The sequence below is a fragment of the Aspergillus costaricaensis genome, assembly GCF_003184835.1.
Source record: "Aspergillus costaricaensis CBS 115574 unplaced genomic scaffold BO79scaffold_35, whole genome shotgun sequence".
NCBI lineage: Eukaryota > Fungi > Ascomycota > Eurotiomycetes > Eurotiales > Aspergillaceae > Aspergillus > Aspergillus costaricensis.
The window spans coordinates 245335-264606 of NW_020291835.1; the positions used below are offsets into that span (position 1 = coordinate 245335).

General features: G+C 49.8%; 6 protein-coding genes and 2 non-coding genes across 8 annotated transcripts; 3 read left to right on the forward strand and 5 right to left on the reverse strand.

The window, feature by feature from the left end:
- Positions 1 to 463: 463 nt before the first annotated feature.
- BO79DRAFT_157057 (putative nicotinamide nucleotide transhydrogenase) lies at positions 464 to 4597 on the reverse strand (the record flags this gene model as incomplete). Its single annotated transcript, XM_025678845.1, has 19 exons — positions 464 to 495; positions 542 to 616; positions 660 to 848; positions 893 to 1061; positions 1106 to 1252; positions 1305 to 1438; positions 1483 to 1740; positions 1781 to 1951; positions 1997 to 2158; positions 2203 to 2343; positions 2395 to 2547; positions 2596 to 3051; positions 3099 to 3216; positions 3264 to 3524; positions 3581 to 3643; positions 3689 to 3695; positions 3749 to 3838; positions 3890 to 4436; positions 4501 to 4597. 19 exons carry the CDS (start codon positions 4595 to 4597, stop codon positions 464 to 466), a joined length of 3270 nt encoding a protein of 1089 aa, XP_025535850.1.
- A 125-nt stretch (positions 4598 to 4722) lies between these two features.
- On the reverse strand, positions 4723 to 5463 carry BO79DRAFT_274117 (uncharacterized protein). The gene is made up of 3 exons (XM_025687572.1): positions 5299 to 5463; positions 4844 to 5183; positions 4723 to 4777 (listed from the first exon to the last, which is right to left on the reverse strand). Exon 2 carries the CDS (start codon positions 5155 to 5157, stop codon positions 4915 to 4917), a length of 243 nt encoding a protein of 80 aa, XP_025535851.1. The 5' UTR covers positions 5158 to 5183; positions 5299 to 5463; the 3' UTR covers positions 4723 to 4777; positions 4844 to 4914.
- A 1293-nt stretch (positions 5464 to 6756) lies between these two features.
- On the forward strand, positions 6757 to 9657 carry BO79DRAFT_211103 (putative amino acid permease). The gene is made up of 11 exons (XM_025682949.1): positions 6757 to 7014; positions 7066 to 7288; positions 7366 to 7386; positions 7442 to 7490; positions 7552 to 7627; positions 7676 to 7901; positions 7954 to 8074; positions 8142 to 8485; positions 8543 to 8665; positions 8721 to 9123; positions 9197 to 9657. Exons 2-11 carry the CDS (start codon positions 7172 to 7174, stop codon positions 9412 to 9414), a joined length of 1698 nt encoding a protein of 565 aa, XP_025535852.1. The 5' UTR covers positions 6757 to 7014; positions 7066 to 7171; the 3' UTR covers positions 9415 to 9657.
- A 61-nt stretch (positions 9658 to 9718) lies between these two features.
- Positions 9719 to 12400, reverse strand: BO79DRAFT_180177 (Zn(II)2Cys6 transcription factor). Its single transcript, XM_025680076.1, has 3 exons — positions 11167 to 12400; positions 10308 to 11111; positions 9719 to 10253 (listed from the first exon to the last, which is right to left on the reverse strand). The coding sequence occupies exons 1-3, from the start codon at positions 11962 to 11964 to the stop codon at positions 10140 to 10142; spliced, it is 1716 nt and encodes a 571-aa protein (XP_025535853.1). The 5' UTR covers positions 11965 to 12400; the 3' UTR covers positions 9719 to 10139.
- Positions 12401 to 12770: 370 nt separating this feature from the next.
- Positions 12771 to 14355, reverse strand: BO79DRAFT_231942 (uncharacterized protein; the record flags this gene model as incomplete). Its single annotated transcript, XM_025684195.1, has 8 exons — positions 12771 to 12879; positions 12940 to 12985; positions 13207 to 13276; positions 13439 to 13595; positions 13672 to 13829; positions 13948 to 14023; positions 14100 to 14173; positions 14254 to 14355. 8 exons carry the CDS (start codon positions 14353 to 14355, stop codon positions 12771 to 12773), a joined length of 792 nt encoding a protein of 263 aa, XP_025535854.1.
- A 1177-nt stretch (positions 14356 to 15532) lies between these two features.
- On the forward strand, positions 15533 to 15612 carry BO79DRAFT_t221. Its single transcript has one exon. It is a non-coding gene; the product is annotated as a tRNA-Pro (tRNA).
- Positions 15613 to 15819: 207 nt separating this feature from the next.
- On the forward strand, positions 15820 to 15899 carry BO79DRAFT_t222. Its single transcript has one exon. It is a non-coding gene; the product is annotated as a tRNA-Pro (tRNA).
- A 784-nt stretch (positions 15900 to 16683) lies between these two features.
- Positions 16684 to 19238, reverse strand: BO79DRAFT_180182 (putative APSES transcription factor; the record flags this gene model as incomplete). Its single annotated transcript, XM_025680077.1, has 3 exons — positions 16684 to 18834; positions 18892 to 19078; positions 19191 to 19238. The coding sequence occupies 3 exons, from the start codon at positions 19236 to 19238 to the stop codon at positions 16988 to 16990; spliced, it is 2082 nt and encodes a 693-aa protein (XP_025535855.1). The 3' UTR covers positions 16684 to 16987.
- Positions 19239 to 19272: the final 34 nt, after the last annotated feature.

Below are 19272 nucleotides of genomic sequence, written 5' to 3' on the forward strand. Positions count from 1 at the left end.
TTCCGACAGTTGCAACCCCCTGGTTGCGGAGAATCTAACAGTGTCGTCGGTCCCCAATGAAATGGCGAAGGGTATAACGAGCTATCGGGTGAAACAACCAAGGTACTAATCGAATAGACACACTACAGTGCCATATACTAGTACCTATGCCCTTTTGGGATTTTTAGTATTTTCGGATCTCAGAGAACTTGAGCTATCGAAGGCGTTTGATAATGCAGGAGCCCAATGCAATATTACCATACATTAGTCGACTAGCATGATACTGTTGGGCGCTTCCAGTCATGTGGAGCGGAAGGTGTCTGCTATTTTGGGGTAGGAGGCAGTGATGCTTGATACGTAAGAATTGGCCTTGTATTTGCTCATTTCAAATGTACTATGGACTTGAAAGTAACTAGAACCATCCCAAATCATCCAGTGTTCCTCCAAGAGATCATGAACAATTAATTCAAGAAACTAGTAGCAACTATTTACGTGCCTCGAGAGCAGATTTGATAGCTGCAACATGTTAGATTAGTCTTCTTTCAATAGCAGGGTAACTCACCATCGCAAGAGGTCTTGGCGTCTCCAAAAAGCATCCTCGTTCCAGGCATGTAAAACATCGGGTTTGGTACGTCGGCTGCACAATTAGCGCTCGTTCATCCAGAGTCAAAGACACTTACCGTATCCGCTGGACATGCTGCGCTTCATCACAACAACCTCCTTGCTCTTCCACGCATGCAGTACTGGCATACCCGAGATCGGCGAGTCAGGCTCCAGGGCGATTGGATTGACCGTGTCATTAGCGCCGATGACAAGGGTAACGTCAGTGTCCGGGAAGTCATCGTTTATCTCATCCATTTCGAGCACGACTATTCTGGTTAGCCTCGCCGAGGTGCTCGGGTGTTGTACCTACTATCGTAAGGAACAGATGCTTCTGCCAGAAGCACATTGCATTGACCTGGCATCCTGCCTGCAACAGGATGAATGGCGAATCGCACGGTAACACCTCTGGCACGTAGCATACGCACGATCTCAGCCAGGGCATACTGCGCCTTCGCTACAGCCATGCCGTATCCAACAACCTATACCCATTAGCCATGTTCATCACTTCAAAGCTCATACGCACAATTATGACGCTTTCTGCATTTGACAATGCTTCCACCGTATCGTCGACAGTTGCCTGGACTACCTCGCCTTCGATCTTCTTTGCTTGCTGAGGAGCTGCAATGCCGCCAAACAAGACATTGGTAAGCGAGCGGTTCATAGCGACGCACTGGCATGGTTGTTAGAATCTTCCGAGCAATAGTCTAATCGAGAATGCCTACCATAATGTAGGACAAAATCGAACCGCTAACTCCAATCAAAGAGCCTACACTGGTGAGGAGGGGGTTATTGAGCATGAAGCCTTCAGCAACCAGAGCAAATCCAGAGTATGCATTCAAAACGGTAATCACCACCGCTGCACTGGTCAGCAAGGCACGTAATCTAGGGACGAGCACTTACGCATATCAGCCCCACCAATGGCAGCGGTCGTAGTATAACCTTTCAAGAAACTAAGCAGGGTATTTGCGCCTAAGCACGTCGCTGCAATCGCTGGGGATCCAGGTGCCATTGTAACAAAGGCTCCCATTGTGGCCACATTACTTCCAAGCAGACTCGTGTTGATCAAGTGTCTACCAGGTAGTATCATAGGTCGCGAAGACATACGTCCGGCGAGCTTCAGGAAAGCCACAATAGAACCAGTAAAGGTAACACCACCTACTACGGTTAGAAATTTCCTGCTCACGTGGGATATACGTACCGATCAGAACGCCCAGATACGCCGTCACCATGTGCAATGTGGATACGTGAGAAATGTCAGCCACTACGCTCCCTATGCTTGTAAGGACAGCCGCGAGCCCAACCACAGAATGGAGAGCAGCAACGGTCTGGGGAAGCCCAGTTGGTGTGATTCGTCGTCCTATGAGAGCTCCTGTTGACCGGTTAGGAAAGTCCGTCATATGAGTGCTTTACATACCAGCGACAGAACCTAAGCCAGCCACCGCGCCAAATTGGGTCAAAACTTCGGGCGAGAACCCTACAGCTGCTAAAGAAGCGATAATTCCAGCTGCGACTCCGAGTATTCCAAGGATATTCCCACGCCTAGCAGTTTGCTGAGAAGCAAGACCCGAGATCGAGGCTACTGATATTAGCAATGGAATTGTCAGCACAAAAAGCACTTACCAATACAGAGAACACTGCTGACAAGATAACCGGCTTGCACAAGCCCCGCCATTCCAGTGCTGGCAGCAGCAAGGAAGCCCCCACCAAACAGCACAGCTGGAATAGCGTAAAGCCAAGGGTATTCAGGCGGATCAGTCGGACCTGGACATGGTGTGAGCGAATCTCGTCAACAATATGTGCCCTAACACTAACGCTTGAACATATCCAACATGCGTTTGGTAATAACAAAACCACCTGATACATTCATGAATGCCAGTAGGACTGAAGTAGCACCTAGGGCTTCGGGTATCGTGCTGGGCACGTAGCCTCCGCCCATGATGAAGAAACCGCCGATTCCGACCATACCTGAGGCAGTCAGCATTAGTAAAACAGCGGAGTATTCGGCCTACTCACCAGAAATCGCATTTGTAACGCTCATTAAGGGGGAATGAAGAGCCGGCGCAACACCCCACACTGCACGATAGCCGACCAGACCAGCAAGACCAAATGTCAACATGTTGCTCATGAACACCGGTCCTGTAGCCTTGCCCAGAGCCAGAGCAGTCCCCATACCAGCGGTAGTGGCAGTAACATCGCGCGTAGCCTTTTGCCAAGGCGAAATTGCCAGTTCTGCTTTTTCTTTGGTAGGCGTGGGGATCTCTTGCTTAGGTGCAGGAGGTGGCACTGGCCGTGGGGCTGGCGGGATGATCTTTCCATCGTGTGTAACGATAGAACCACGAACGACCTCGTCCGCTAGATCAATGCCAAAGGACTTCTCTTGAGGGGACATGGACAACAGGTATTTGATAATGTTGTTGGAGTACAATGTAGATGATTGGGTTGGGAGACGCGACGGCAAGTCAGTATATCCTTGAAGTTGTCAGTCCTGTATCACTTAACACTTGGAAGCCGCATACCAATAACAGTCACATCTTGAAACTTAGTCAATTCGCCAGGTATAGTTGCTTCGCAGTTCCCGCCTGCTTCCGCGGCAAGATCGACGATGACAGATCCAGGTTTCATTGCAGCAACCATCTAGAACTGTGAGTAGATTTCAATGCATCCTGGGATATGGTTCTTACCTCTTTCGTGATTAGCTTAGGTGCAGGCTTTCCAGGAATGAGAGCAGTCGTGATAATGATATCTACTTCCCGAGCTTGTTCCATGAAAAGCTTCATCTCCGCTTCAATAAATTCCTTCGACATCTCTTTGGCATATCCACCTTGACCTGATCCTTCCTCTTGGATGTCTACCTCTATGAACTCGGCACCAAGGGACTGGACTTGTTCACGAGCAGCAGAACGGGTATCGAAGCCTCTAACAATAGCTCCCAAGCGACGAGCCTAGACGAAGCCCGTTAATTATGAACTCCAGTGTCGACGCGTTAACAAAGACCTACAGATGCGATTGCGCTCAAACCAGCCACGCCAGCGCCAATAACCAGAACCTTGCTAGGGGGGATCTAGAACGTCTCAGTATTATAGCATCTCAAGTCAGAAGGGAATACAACCTTTCTAAGTAGCATATTGTTAGTAAATCTGTATGAGACATGTAAGAACTCACTTACCCAGCGGCAGTAACTTGGCCCGTCAGGAACCGGCCAAAATGATTGGACGCTTCCAAGACAGCTTTATACCCAGCAATATTGGCCATGGAGCTATCGTTAAGTGGTCAGCATTGTGAGTATCCAGTATGAATGGGCTCATACCTAAGAGCGTCGTATGTTTGTGCGCGAGATATTCTTGGTATCATGTCCATGGCAAAAGATGTGACGCCACGCGAAGCAAGTTTCTCGACCAGTGGCTTGTTCTGGGCGGGATACAGGAACGAAATAACCGTGCTTCCCTGGCGCAGTGCTCCGATTTCGTCGATGGGACCTTGCTGCTGAGGACTGCGGACCTTCAAAATGATGTCGCTCTGAGACCATATTGAACCCCGATCGACCAGTGTTGCTCCAGCTTGTTCGTATACTTGATCGTGTAGCTTGGCTTCCTCTCCAGCACCGCGTTCTACCAACACACGCGAGAATCCTTTTTTGAGCAACAGGGAGACATTCTGAGGGGTCACGGCAACACGACGTTCGTTCGGGTATGTTTCACGAGGTACACCAACGGTCAGGGCGGAGTAAGGTACGACTGGGACGGACGACGATGCGGATGCAGCAGTAGCGTATCTTCTGCGAGACGACGTCGGAAGTGGCAGCTGTCCAAAGCCGTTGTATCTGGTGGCTAACAAGGGAACGCATCGCACTTGCACTTATGGAACGGTGGTCAGTAAGTCTTGAGGCCCACCCTCAATGAGGTTAGCAAAAGCACTCACGAGTGGTCTTGACAATAGAGCGGGAGTCCCGTGGATAGGCTCCAGGAACTGCTCGGCATGGCAACAGCGCCGAGCGGAGAAACAGCGGTACACTCATAGCGGAAGTTGGCAGCTAACGCAAGGCGACTCTAATGATAGAAGCTATTGCCACAGAAACCCTCATTCCACTCACTCTCAATGCTGCAAAGGTGGCAGAAGGGGGCGTCTGGGCCACATGGGTGGTGTGACAGAAGGGCAGGCTAGGAAGGACGGCAGGACGGCGGGTTATTGTTTCGAACTGTAAACCCATTCAATCAGAGACGTTAGTGAATTCAAATATCAGCTGAAGAGTGCAGGCACGTACAGCTATATGGAGAGAACTCCTGATTCATGATTCAATCAGGAGAGAGATTGATCGTTCCAAATGCGGGGAGGTCACCGTCGCGCAAGGGATGGCGGGAACACAACATGCCAATTATCCACGAGTCTAAACTTGGCATAAAGAAAGGATGACTCCGGTGACCGGAATTCACCTCCATAGGGTTGAAGAACGATAGTACTAGTAGCCGTGGGTGATGTGACCAAAGACTTGCAGGAAATGAGGGGAAGCCGCGCGGGGAAGGCCCATTGACTGGCCATCGGCTTCGCGGAGCCTGAGCTGTCACTCCCGCTTGGCATCAGGCATCGTCCACCATGCACTTTTCCTCATGGTTTATGCTGGTATTGACTGCATTAATAGGGTCCTATCGTGCCGCTGTCGCATATCTGTGTATACAATACTATCCCAAGAAGGTCTTCATATCATCTTGACCTGGTTACCCGTGCTGCAACGAATTGCCGACTGATGGGGATCTACATTGAAGACTTGGAGCTCATCCCGGTACAATTGAGCTACTATTTAACCGGGTCGGACAAGCTGTGTCCTCCTACTTCTACAATCCTGGCCCAACCGTAACCGGATGTAACGCCGTCTAGGCGCCGCATCGGAGATAATTGTACATATCATGCAGAGCACCCTTCTGGAATACATATCACTATCTCGTGCGACGGGCACGAGCCATCCTTCGGAGATTGTGAATCACAACAGTTGTCCAGCTATAACCTTGTCCGGCGGGGATATCTGACAGCTCATTAAAAGGGTGGCAGTGAACTTCCCGTTCAGGTGTGTGAGCTCGTGGAATCGCCAGACAGGGTAGTTGGTCATTGGATATTTGCCAGCTTCTTTGTTCGTGTAGACACCTCCATCATCATTTGCGTTTGCAGACTGCGGCTTTGATCATCAAAGAGTTCCCGAACACTTAACCGTTGTTTATAGGCATCTTTCTCCGTTTGACTAGTGACCTGAAACCTAAATGCTGCCAGAATCATATATTAGCACAACAACCCATTGATAGCATCTAATCACGAATGCCAGAGGAACCACCTCTCCGCAAATCGGATGATCGACTGTCCACGTGGATGTTGATTCCAGCGAGCTCGGGCTGTCAGGGTGGAGGATGGGATGTCCGTGCTATGCAGCGTAACATATGATCCTTGCGGGTAGTGCAAAATGGAACACACCAGTCCTAGCTGAAAAACATCCCCGGCATTTATACTGATAGGATAAGATTTAGATGGTAAGTGTAGTTGATAAGAAGTTGATCCATGAGGTCACGTGCATGTTCTTCCAGATGGTGCTGCCTGAGACAATACTTGAAATCCCCTCCTGCCAGGGAAGCCCGCGTTGATTGCTGTTCGATTTTATACCCGTCGCAAAATAGCTGGATATTGTCTAGCAGTCATTATTGGAGTGGCGGTTGGTTGAATTGGCCTCGAATCGATGTCAAGATCCAGGTCCTGGTAATGGCCGGCCCCTCGCACGGCTTTTTATCCCGCTCCACTCATGGTGGGGCATGGAGATAAATCATGATGATGCGATTGACACCCTCCCTCAACCGGTTTGAAGCAATCGCTGTCTTGTGTGCGCCAAAAGAGCACCCCGTCTACTTTGCGAATCATTATATCCATCGAGAAACATCGAGTGCCAACTTGGTAAACAATTTCATGCATGCATGCACGCATTGTCCCCAGCAGGCGATGGAGCGCGTAAAGGATCCGTCCACGGCCGAACGGGCTCACGCAAACGTGGAACGGCTCCGCTGCGGTGATGCTACCAGAGCTAATTTCTTGCTTGGCTCCTTAAGGTACACTCTCTTGACCCACGGCGGTCGCATCCTTCCACCCACAGGCCCTGATTGGAATTTGCGCGCTCTTCCGGCTCGCTAGTGGAGCGCAAAAGTGAGCTTCAACAATTCTTCTTTCCCTCACCGTTGGCTCTTGCGGAGCAGACATCTCCGGTCAGCCCTCAACTATCTATCCCGTCAACTAGATTGAATTGAAGACAAGGGAACTGGATAAGTGTATATCCTTGCTAGACTGGGGAGTGTTGGTGACATCTTGACTCGTTAAACCGGGAGCACGAATGCTTTAGCTTATCCACTAGGCTAATTTGGTTCCTTTTTTTTTTCCTTGCTGTCTTACGCCTTACAGAGTGGGGTTAGCAGGTTCCTGATCGTCTATCATCAATTTTCAGCTGACTTGCGACAGAAACATCTTCACTTAACTTCCTCACTTTCAACTATTCTATCTGCACGCTCCTGGACGTGGACCTTTGAGCCTCTGAGCATTGGCCTTGGTTTCCAGAACGGCAGCCATGGCACCGTCACCTCACCAGCAACACTCGCAGCTCGTTGTCGACCCTGACACTGTTCCGGCCGGAGGAGAAGAGGTCAGGAGCGAGGCAGAGTCCCGAGAAGATGCAAAGCTACTGGTATGTTTATCAGTGGCATTCCTTTCAACGATCGAGTATCGATATCGAACAAGTAATCGCTGATATACTACCAACAGAAATCTATGGGCTATAAGCCAGTGAGTCAGCCTTAGCAAGCCTATTGCATGCAGGTTTGTCTAATCAGATTTACAGGTCCTTCATAGGACATACACATTGCTTGAAAACTTCTCGACGACATTCGGTAGGTGAAATAATCATGGCGGATTCTAGGTCCATGAAGGTCACTAACCCCACATGATTAGCTGCGCTCTACTTTGTTGGAGGAGTGCGCGTCACTTATAGTACGGGTATCGCAGCAGGTGGTAACCTGGCTTACTGGTAGGCTCTACCACAGTCTATGCAATGATCATGACTCATTTTGTGTAGGACGAGTTATCTAGTCACTTTGGTTTTCACATACATTACCGCTGCTGTCATCGCGGAGGTATGCTCTGCCTCGCCCTCCGCGGGCTCTATCTACCTGTGGGCCGCGGAGTCTGGAGGCCCTCGCTTTGGAAGGCTACTCGGATTTGTGGTTGCTTGGTGGAGTACTACTGCCTGGACGACCTTCTGTGCTAGCAACACCCAATCTGCTGTCAACTACATGCTCTCGGTGAGTGTCACTTTCAAGGATATCCCAAGATAGTTTACTTATTAGCGCACAGGAACTGACGGTCTTCGACGTCGACTTCCCGAAAGACACATCCAGTGTCAAGTTCCGTGCTGTCCAGTGGATCTGCACGGAAGTGTTGCTAGCATTGGCCGCACTTTTGAACTACCTGCCGCGTATGTTCAATCCCGAGAAGGGTTGCGCCTATCCTTTCTCTGTTCAGATTTGCTTATAATTCTACAGCTAGGTTCTTCAAATGGGTGTTCTACTTCTCGTCCTTCATCGTCATGCTGGACTTCTTCCTCAATGTCATCTGGCTGCCGATTGGTGCCGCCAACACATGGGGTTTCCGCACGGCTGAAGAGGCATTCATGTCCACCTACAACGCCACAGGTGCCCCTGCAGGCTGGAACTGGTGTCTTTCCTACCTCGCCACTGCCGGTATCCTGATCGGTTTCGACGCCTCTGGTCACGTTGCAGAAGAGACCAAGCATGCTTCGGTGACGGCAGCACGTGGTATCTTCTGGAGTACTGTCGTCAGTGGCATTGGTGGATTAGCAACTATCATTCTGTTCCTCTTCTGTGCAGTAAGTTCCCCACTTTCATGCAACGATTATCCAACAGCCCCATACTGACATGATCAGCCCGACAATGACACTCTCATGTCCTTCGGCTCTCCTCAACCATTCGTGCCCCTCTACGCCGTCGTCCTCGGCAAAGGAGGCCACATCTTCATGAACGTCATCTGCATAGTTGCACTGTGGCTCGTAAGTCCCCCCCCCCCCCCCCAACCACATATTCACATACTAAACCACTTTACAGAACACAGCGATCGCCATCGTCGCCGCCTCCCGCCTCGTCTTCGCCGTCGCCCGCGACGGTGTCCTCCCCTTCTCCAGCTGGGTCTCCAAAGTCCACAACGGCCAGCCCCGCAACGCCGTCATCGTAGTCTGGGGAGTCTCAGCACTCATCAGCTGCACGCTCCTACCCTCCGACGTTGCCTTCACATCTCTCGTCTCCGCCGCCGGTGTCCCTAGCGCCGCCGCATACGGCCTCATCTGCCTCGGCCGACTCCTCTGCACCCCGAAACGCTTCCCCAAGCCCGAGTGGAGTCTCGGTCGCTGGAGCAAGCCGTTCCAGTTCATCGGTGTCTTCTGGAACGGCTGGGTGGTAGCTGTGCTATTCTCTCCTTACGAGTTCCCCGTCACCGGCGCTAATCTAAACTGTAAGAACCCCTTCCCTTCCAACATACTTCATCCTAAAACATCTGCTTACTTACTTTCCCTCTTTCTAACCAGACGCCCCAATCATCATGGCCGGTGTGACCATCTTCGCTCTAATCTCCTACTTCATCACCCCCGAAAGCGCCTGGTTGCCTATTGACCGCATCTCGCATTTCATCGATAGCAAGGGTGCTGCGACCGAAACCGTCGAGGAAGTTGGTAGTGGTGATAATCATCAACATCATCAACAGCCTGAGGCGACGACGTCTTCTTCAGGGAGGGAGGAGAACTGAAGTCTATTGTCATCGCGAGGCGAGCCTCGCAGTAATTTATATGTTGTATTTTACGATTGGTGGTTGTGGTGATGCTGGTTTTTTTTGCGGTTTGTTGATCGGTTGAGATGGTCGTTGACTGATCAATGGTGGGGGGAAAGAAGGCAGGAAAGACTGAACTGCCTGCGTCCTCCCTCAAGTTATGGTTGAGTGAAAAGTTTGCTTTGTAGATATGATAGAGCCTAGAGGGGTTTAAGTATACCCAGAGATTTAATGTGATTTGCTTTAGTTACAGATGGATGCATACAAATGTTCTCATGGTGATATCAGATACTAGCTTTTGTTCTATTTCAGGCAGTGTAAGAAGCAGATAACTCTCACGGGCGCCAAGGTGTAACTCTATATATGACTTTCAGTAAGCCTTGTCTGTATCTGTACAACAGTGATCCAACTCCTCCAGTAGAATAAAAACAGCACAAATCCGTCACCCAAACAGCACATATAGTCAAACCATTTGCAAAGGATATTTCCTCACGCTCCGCAAATCCAAGTCTAAGGGTCCAGCCCAGCCGAACACCTTAGTTTCCCAAACAGTAACGCCAGTATTGCACCAATACGTAGACTCCGTGTTTTCCCCATTCCATGTAATTTATGTCCATTATAAATCGTCAAATACCATGTCAAGATGGCTCAGGGCGGTCGTGAATCGCAGAGAACGTCATCAGCGAGCCACGAAGCAGCTTTGTTCAAGGGAGTAGGATTGAGGAGCGTATATCGTCCATAGTGTCAATCCAACCTTCTGGGAAAGCTCGCTGCTTGAACCAGGCTTGTTCCAGTTCCTCGAGGGCCTTATCAACATTCTGCAGTCGTATTAGCATTTGTTTGATCATTACTGGCGTGTATCCTTGACATACCTTGAACCCGAACCGCTGGAGATCAGTCATGGTCTGCCGCACAAATTTCTGCTCGCTCTCGTTCCGTGACTCTCGGCCAGCTGTAAAAAGTGGCCATAGTACCGCCAACTGACCCACGTCCTTTGCGAGCTTTCCAATCAACGCCAAGATTCGCGTAGCAAGCATGTCTAACAGCGCCCTTTGGGGCTGTATATCAGGACGGCCTGCTGCTCCAACCCGATGTAGGAATATGTTGGTGGCCTTTTCATATGCTTCGATACACCCGGCATACTCAAGGACATCGGGGTATGGATATTGTCGCAAGCTCTCATCGTCTAGTTCGCCTAACATCTGCAGTGCCTGTGGTGCGTTCAGACGCCATTGTACCAGCCGCTGTAATAGCTCGTGATAAACCAAGTCTTGTTGTTCGAACGGCATCAGACCATCTTGTTTCGCTTTTCCAAAGGCACTGATGGCGGCTTGGATCTCCATCATAGCAGACCAACATTGGCGCAGTTCAACAAGATGGTGACTATAAGCAGGTTGTTCGGTCGACAGGCTTGGTGTACCCAGATTGTACTCCCAGCCACCTCCGTGTGTTGTCCAATAGCTGCCTTCCACCACGGTTCCCTCACTGGTGGCACAGGCACCCGCAACGTCTAAGTATGAGAGCAGCGATACGAGGAAGGGTCGAAGTGGGTGATTGATTTCAGCGAGGCGCTTGGCTTCTTTGTCCGGGTCGTCATTAGGGGTGAAAAGTATTCGGTAAATTTCTCGGGCTCCTTTAAGATGGATAGCCCAGTTGTGATGTTGAGAATCCATCATCTGATTAGTTAGCTTTGTGTGCTCGTTATGCCCAGGTCAACAACAAGGGACTCACCTCGAACAGTGACAGTAAAAGACAGGTGGCGAAATCCGTAAGTCGCACGCTGTGGTTGGGGTCTGTATATCGGGTTCTAAAGGACTTGACAACCTCGCCATAATTGCTCATGGCTTGTTGGAAGTGCTTGTTTCGCTGTTGTCCTTTGGATGTATTGGCAAGGTGCAACGCACCCATGGCTTGCATAGCGCTGGCCATTGACGTTGAGGATCGAGCGAGCTCAGGGAAGAATCTTCGGTAGGGATTAATGTTGTTCGAATTATCATAGATGAGTAGTAGAGTAGAGACCTGGTCGACGAAATGAGTGTAATACCGGCCTTCGACGCAGTCCAGTGACGAGGATAAAAACTCGGCGGGAGAGATGGGGTCTTGGAAGCGATATTTTATAGGCTTCAGGTCGGACACAGTTGTTGGAGACACAACTAATGTTTCGAAAGGCTCATTCTCGTCTCCTGCCGGCTCCTGCTTCACTTGCTCGTCCCCTTCGCTCTTGATCTTTTTGTCGCATTTCTTGGCGGTGGCGGGAGACGAATCCGCTTGCGGCGGTCCGTAGACTTTGAAGGTCATACGACCCTGAGTGCCATCGCATTCAAGACCCAGGCGTGTACAGTTTTTGCAGGACGGCGATGCTTCATCGCAGCGGACGTGGCGTCGACGACATGTCGAACAGCCTGTAAATCCTCGGTGATGCCATCGACGGACCCGCTTTCTCTTCTCAGGCGCTGCGGCTGCGGAAAGCTGGGGTTGTGCGGGGGGAAGAGGCTTCCCCGGCGCACAAACCAACGTATGAACCTCCATGTGTAGGAGATAATGCTAGATACGAGTAGATGGTGTGGGGTAGCGACATGAAGGTGAATGAGGGGCGGAGGTGTGTCCGACCAGAGAAATTCGAGGTCAGACGGCGGACGTCGACAATTAAACCATTTAGGAGAGACCAATGGTGCGTCAAGAGGAAGTCCCTGAAAGCAGAAAATCACTAAAAGTGAAATAACGGGCGACGGGACAATCCAATGGAAGTCACAAGGGTGAGTGAGGACTTGAAAAGGAAGCCGAAGCACTGGCGATTAGTAGCCGTAGTAAGAAGGTAAGTTAACTAGTAGTTAACGGAGAAGCAGTGGTGACCACTAGTTACGTTAGTAGATGATGATCGGATTATTAAGTATGGGGGGGCAAATTGAGGGAGAACCAAAAGAGCAGGCGGCGAGATGCTGGAGCCAGTGGGGCTCCAGACGGTCGGGCATTTGGAAATTTGGGGGAAAAGCAGAGAATGGGAAAAAAGAAGGGGGGGAAGGAAAATGGCGAACTGAACTTGCACTGAACGGATTACTGAACACTTTCGCGGCTGATCGAAGATAGTCCCAGCCTAGCCATCCCACTCCCTCTTTTTTTTGCAGATCATCCACCACTTCCTCCTGTTCGGTGTATCTACACCACGAGAGAAGTAAGTTCCCTCCAGACAATTCTACTTCTACTTCTCCTTCTCAAACAACTCATCATTCTCCCGGTGTAAAGGATATTCCCCTCCTCTGTTTCATTTCCGGCTGAGCGCCAAAAAGCCGACGGGCGCTGCTGATCGACCCTAGTGGTGGATCATATTTTACTCTCTAGTCCTTCGTGCTGCGGTGCCTACTACACTTCCTGTCTAATGATCTGATTTCCTTCGGTACCTCTCTAACTAGCCTAACTGGTCTGGCGGCAGGATAACCTTTTTTTCTGCACAAGAAAATCCCGCATCGACGTCCGTCCAATTGCGAAGAGCAACTGTAATGGTACCTCGAAACCTTCCGAGCGCTTCCTACATCGAGTGGCCTTCCTTCGTCTTCCAGATCCCCACCCGATCCACTCACGATGATTGCAGTAGAGTGGAAGAGCCACGATGCAGCATGCGGAGGGGGGCTGCTAGTCTAGTACTGGGCGAATCCCATAGCCAGAATTCTCCGCCTTCCCCCCTGACCAGTGGGCATTGGCATCTGATAATTAGTAGCGAAGGAAATCGCTAGAGTGACCCGGTCCAAAAGGATTCGCCCAGGAGCCACTAACTCCCGACTATCTCGGTTGCCAAGCACCTGAATGGAACCTTCTCGCCTGCCACTTTACCGGTTCTAGCGGCCTCCTCGTGCCTTTTCATTCGAGACCATACTTAAGTATGTAGACTGGGGATGCCATTTCTGTATCTTCCCCCTTGTCATGAGGATTCCGTGGTAAGCTCAATCAAGTAACCCGGTTTGAGAGTGGAAACATGATTGGGCGTACTGCTGCTGGCCTGTCGAACCATGCAATGTCTCAGTTTGCTCGGCCTTTTCACTCGGTCAACAGGAAACGAATGCTCAACGCCCGTGGGCTCCCGAGTGCTCCTGCAAGTAGATGACCCCTTGAAAAACTCGTCTCCATGTGTGTGTGGAACGGGTGGTCCCGCAGCCCGTGAGCTACTGGCAGCGTCAAACGAAAAATTGAAGGCAGCAGAGATGGCCCTGCACATCCGATCACCAAGTCAGCTCATTTTACACGCAGATCATTGGTGACGTTGCTAGAGGTCTGTGTGCCACTGGGAACCCAGATGATGGTCGATGAGAACTGGTCTGTCTGTGGAGTGGTTCTCCTGGGTCATGTTCCGTGGATCTGCCAAAATCGAGGAAACTGGATGGGACTGACCCGACCATTCGCTTAGCTGTAACTTTTTTGACGCCTGCTGACGGTCTAGTCAATCAACTTGGCAGGCATTGTTCCTCGCTGAAATTTTTGGAACACGTCTTGGTATTGCCATATGGCGCGCAGAGCTACTCCTTCGGGATAAGCAATGTGTTGGACGGTTTCAGTTTCATGTTGCGGCGGGATTCCGAGCACAGTAAACTCAAAGCTACAGCAGAGCTAGGCAACATGGAGGCAATCGGGGGTAGATCACCTCTCAGCCCAGACCGTTAACGAGCACGCACTCTGACAAAATACACGAAAGGCTGTGTATTTGTGGGAGGTACCAAGCACATACAAAGCTGACAGGCCAAAGTACCTACTGATCCAGCATCAATGCACAATCTAGTCGATTTGTTCCCGATTACACGAAAAGACATTACAACTCTGTAATCACACGATTTTGACGGTGACATGAAATATATGGTCGAACAGCTGGATGCGTTTATCATGCGATGTTCGCATTGTCATGCCCAAACAGGTAGTCACCCACTGCGCCATTATTTGGGCTATATGGGATCAATGTCCATTTGATCATATGGAAATATGAGTGGGGAGTCTGGCATAAGCGTCGCATTACACCGATTCTTCGACGCAGGTTCTAACTCAGTTACTGCTCACAGGTAGGCAGATCTCATGCAAGTTGGAAGGCTGTATGAGGATAGTAACAGGTTGACCGTTTACATTTCTCGGCCGATTTATGATTGACTGTCGATACATCCTGAAAATGTCCAGTGCCTATCCTCTACTAACCTGTCTGCTGAAAAATGGCCTCTATGTACTACTCTATACACGGGGCGTGTTTCATTCATACTTGCAGTGGCGGAAGCTGACCTGTAGCCGCCTCCCATCCTGGTCCGTGTGAATCCCTGCCCCATGGTATGATCCTTTCCTCCATTGTGGATATTTGCCTTTGCTTACCATGCCTAATAGCTTTTGCTGTTACCGTATCGTAGTCAACTTGACGTCAAGGAATCGAGTAAAAGCGTCCGTGTCTTTTCTGATCGGCTTGCGGCATCATAGTGTTGATACTATATATCATTCCCGCAACAAATGCACATCAAAGTGGCCCAACGCCGTGACTAACAGCCACTATACAAGAGCAGCGCATCAATGGTTGCTCTAAGCAACGGACTTCTGATCCATCAAACTATAACGACCACCCAGTCCTCTTCCACATTCCGTCTCCTTTTCGTCACCCATAAATAGCCGCGTGGCAAAACACCCAACCTTATTATACCAATACCATTGCTTCAACTTTAACTTAGAACTCAGTGGCTCGCTGTACCTGCCTCGCATGTATACGAAAACACCAAAAGAACAACCCAGGTCCTGAGTAGCCATGGGTAATAAATGAAGCCAAGAGATCGGCTTGCCACAATGCCTTGAAGTCGGAATGGGTCGTACCGGCTAGACAACGCCGCAGGACGGGAGTAAATGCAATGCGCACCTGGGTAATGTCAAATGCGTTAACCTACTAATAAAAGTGAAATAGTACGGGTATGGAGCGCCTATCGCTATTTCCCGTAGGCCGAGATCTCGCCAGCAATCGGCAGGTTAAACTCGATGTCAAAAACCTAATGGATAATCAATCACACGCCCGGACATGCATAGAGCATACTCCACAGCCTTCCAACCCACCATGAATCCGTTGACACCAATGGATTACATAACAAAAGCCCGGATGGTCTAGTGGTATGATTCCTGCTTCGGGATTTGAAATGCAGGAGGTCCCGCGTTCGAATCGCGGTTCGGGCCCGTAATTTTTTATCTTGTTTGTTTGCTTACTGTCACATGACTTAGCCCATGTGGCCTTCGTTTGCAGTTGCCTGTTTTGTGTGTGTGTGTTGATCTCACTTTCCCCGCGACGGATAGATAGATAGATAGATCTCTGTGGCAACTCATCTTCCTGCTCACGCTCGTCCCTGCGTATGAGACATGCTCAGAAAGATGTTTCATAAGTTAGCCCGGATGGTCTAGTGGTATGATTCCTGCTTCGGGTCTTGGAATGCAGGAGGCCCCGCGTTCGAATCGCGGTTCGGGCCCTACTTTTTTGCCTTTATTTTGCCTCCCGAGATTATGCGACCTAGTTCGCCTACCCCTTTTCGTTTCCTTTCTTTTTTGCAAGCTGAAAGAAATTGTTTGTTCAGTGCACTGCCACACTGTGACATTCCCTCGATGAGAATATTATGAAGTAATCCAAACTCTATTATACTACTATCGTTGTGTGTTACTCGCGTAGAGGTGGCTAACCTGCATTTGTTGCAAGCGTACCTACCTACTTTACCTACCCTGCTGGTCCATACCTAGTAGATATTATATGGCCTTTACGGTCATGAGTACCCTAATGAAGCTCAACATTCGCTCTCACTTGCTACTTTCTACGGTCCTACCTTTTCATGTACCAGAACATTCATAATAGGTTTTGCTTCCAAGTGACTCACTCAGACCTTGAGAATAACTAACTAGTGTCAAGAAACCTCAACCGGAGTGGCATAAGCTTTTCACATGCAAGTATCAGAAGGTGCCAAGAAGATCAGAGACACTATCCATTTTAGTTTCGAGGATGGTCTTGGCCTGGTCAGAGAGAGAGAAAGGAAGAGATGGCAACATATCTAAACTTTTCATGATCATCTCAGAGCCAGCCACGATTATCTTCATGTGGGCTTAGGCATCTAGGTAAGCACTACGTTCGTGTTCGTGTTTGCTTTGGATTCACTTGGAAGGGACGGACGGGACGATCATGCAAATGGTTTAGACTTTAGATAGATAGACAGGTGAAGGAAGATGAGTGGAACCATGAAATTAGAGAAGGAAAAAAAAAGTTGAGTGGGTATCTGCTGGCAAACTAGAAACTTAAATTGCCCGCTAGAAGTAGTAGTAGGAAATTAACATCAACATGCATCAGTGATCGTGAGAAGATTGCAGCGCATCCCTGGTAAGAAAGTAGACAGGGAGGTAGGTAGGCAGAGTTAGCTTGTTGTTGACTAACTGCTCTTGCGTAGATGGTAATCATGTCCAAACCGGCAATAATTTACAAGTAAATCCATAACGAGAAGCGTTACCACAGATTGGAGGAACTGCGGGAGGTGAACGATCGATGACTGGAAATGAACAACCCCTTCCAGACCAATCAGGCGTCCACAGATACTGTCGGACCAGGGATGGGGAATGTGGCCGATTCCCTGGCCTCTGGATCTGGTGATTCGGCTCCTGTAGCCTTCCCATTCATTCGATCGAATTCGAGTGTTTCAGCCAGCTCTGCGGCCATTGGATCCAAATCTTCCTCTTTGAGGCCGGTGGCAAGTGCTACCAACTTGCGATGGACATCGAACTTGGTGCTTACACCTGCATCGGCTGTCTGTTGGACAAGATCCTTCATGGTAGAGCGCCGAGCCTTTTGGGCAGAGCACAATTGACGAGCCATAAGGTATGTGCGACGTAGTTGGTCCTGGTCAGATCCAGTATCCCCCTTCTCGGGCACTGGCGTTGAGGCAATCCTCTCTCCGAGTCGAGCCTGGTGGATTTGCTCCAAGAGTGATTCGTAGCTGTTCTTCAATTGCTCGTAACGATCAAGCTGCGTGTCGATTGACTCTTCTTCGGCTTCTTTCGCTACCAGCATACCGACCTGTTTCTGGATCTTTTGTCGATCCGATTCAAGTTGCGCATACAGTGCCTCCGGGTTCGCAACATCGTCTGAATCTTGCTGGGTTGCCTTGGAGCTGCCATAGCTTGCGGTGAGTTTCTTGTTCGCTTCGGACATAATGACGGCGATCTTAGACATTAATGCCGAGGTAGTAGGGGAGGAGTCCTGCGGAAGGCTGGGAGGCAGGTGATCTGATGTAACAGGTGCCTTGATGTCCGGATCTAATTGATCATTACCCATCGTAATAGACGAAGGGGGAAGAGGGACGTCGCGCTCATTAGGTGGTACCCGTCGGACGATAGTTGAGGCTGCCTCGCCTTTGTTGTTTATAAGGTCACCAGCTCGCGGACACCGCGCGAGTAGTAGGTCAACCAAGCGAAACGCGCCATTTCGAGCGGCAATCAGAGCAGCAGTGTCCCCATTTTGATCTTGACAGGACAGCAATAAATCAACTTCCTCAGCCGAAAACGTAACGCGTAGCTTATCTAGCAATACTTCGCAGTAATATCGCGAGCTCTTCCATTTACCTTTGCTCCGAGTAGTTTCTGCTATGTGGTGGAATAGAGTAGCGCCGAACCAGTCTCGGAATGAGACTGTGTCCAAGAGAAGTTCTAGTAGCGGTGGAAACGTCCTCTTCTCATAATTGTTCGTGAACAGCACGGCACGCACGAGAGGTGTCTCCTCCTGATCAGATAGAGCTCTGATATTTGCTCCTCTCCGTAGTAGATCCCTCACAATTTCTAGGTCACCCATGGCACATGCCCAATGGAGAGCAGTATTTCCAGAATCGTCAATTGCGCGGTCGACCTGGAAATTGGCTGGCGGTTGTGGGGGAGGAATACGTGTCGCTTCCGGAGCATCCCCTACCGTCATGAAATAGTCCAACAGTTGATCACCATAGAGTATATGTTCTTGTTCACTGATTGAAATTGCCGGAGCCTCATTTATCCCACGCTTGCGCTTCCGTGAATATGTACCATTTTGAGACATTGCCATAATCTCTTCATCCGCAATCATAGAAGACGACTCAAGCGTTGCTTGTTCTAAAGATTCATCCTCGTCGAATCCTTGGCTCATTTCATAAGGCTCATAGGGATGATAGGCGGGCGGTGCCATATTTCGGTGCGGTTTTGGAGCAGGGACAACTTCTTCGGTTGCGACTCTCTTGTTTGTATTCTTCGGGGCTCTTGGCTTCGACGAGGCTGCAGTGGTATGTTTCGGGGCAGGTGGTGGACTGCGATCTCCAGCGACATAGTCGAATATCGGCCTTAGCTTGTCGATGATGTTGTTGCGCTCGGCGAGCATACGGCCCTCAGGAAGCGGAATCCAAGTCCCTGCATTTAGTTATAGCACGGCAACGGCGAGGCGATATTGGGAAATTTTCATCTTACCTTGATATTTTCCATAGCCACCTTGCACCTTTTCATGGACCCCTTTCTGCACCTCGCGTTCTAGGATGCGAGTCCTCGCAGGCTTGTCAAACCCGGCAACTTTCAGAATATGTGTAGCATTTATCCAGTCATCGGAACGTCTTCGCATGACACTGTCGCCATCGAGTTTGAACTCATAAACCGGGACCTAGCCACAAGTGTTAAATTGCTGTTGTAAGCCTCCTTACGGTGTTGTTCAACACGCCTCATAAGACGAGGTTTTTGCAATACCAGAAAGGGCACGATGAAGGAGTACTCACACTGCTATAAGTAGCAGAGTAGACTTTGGAGAAGTCCACGGCCGCCATGATGCGCCTCTGGTAAGCCGATTCTATTCTGCGA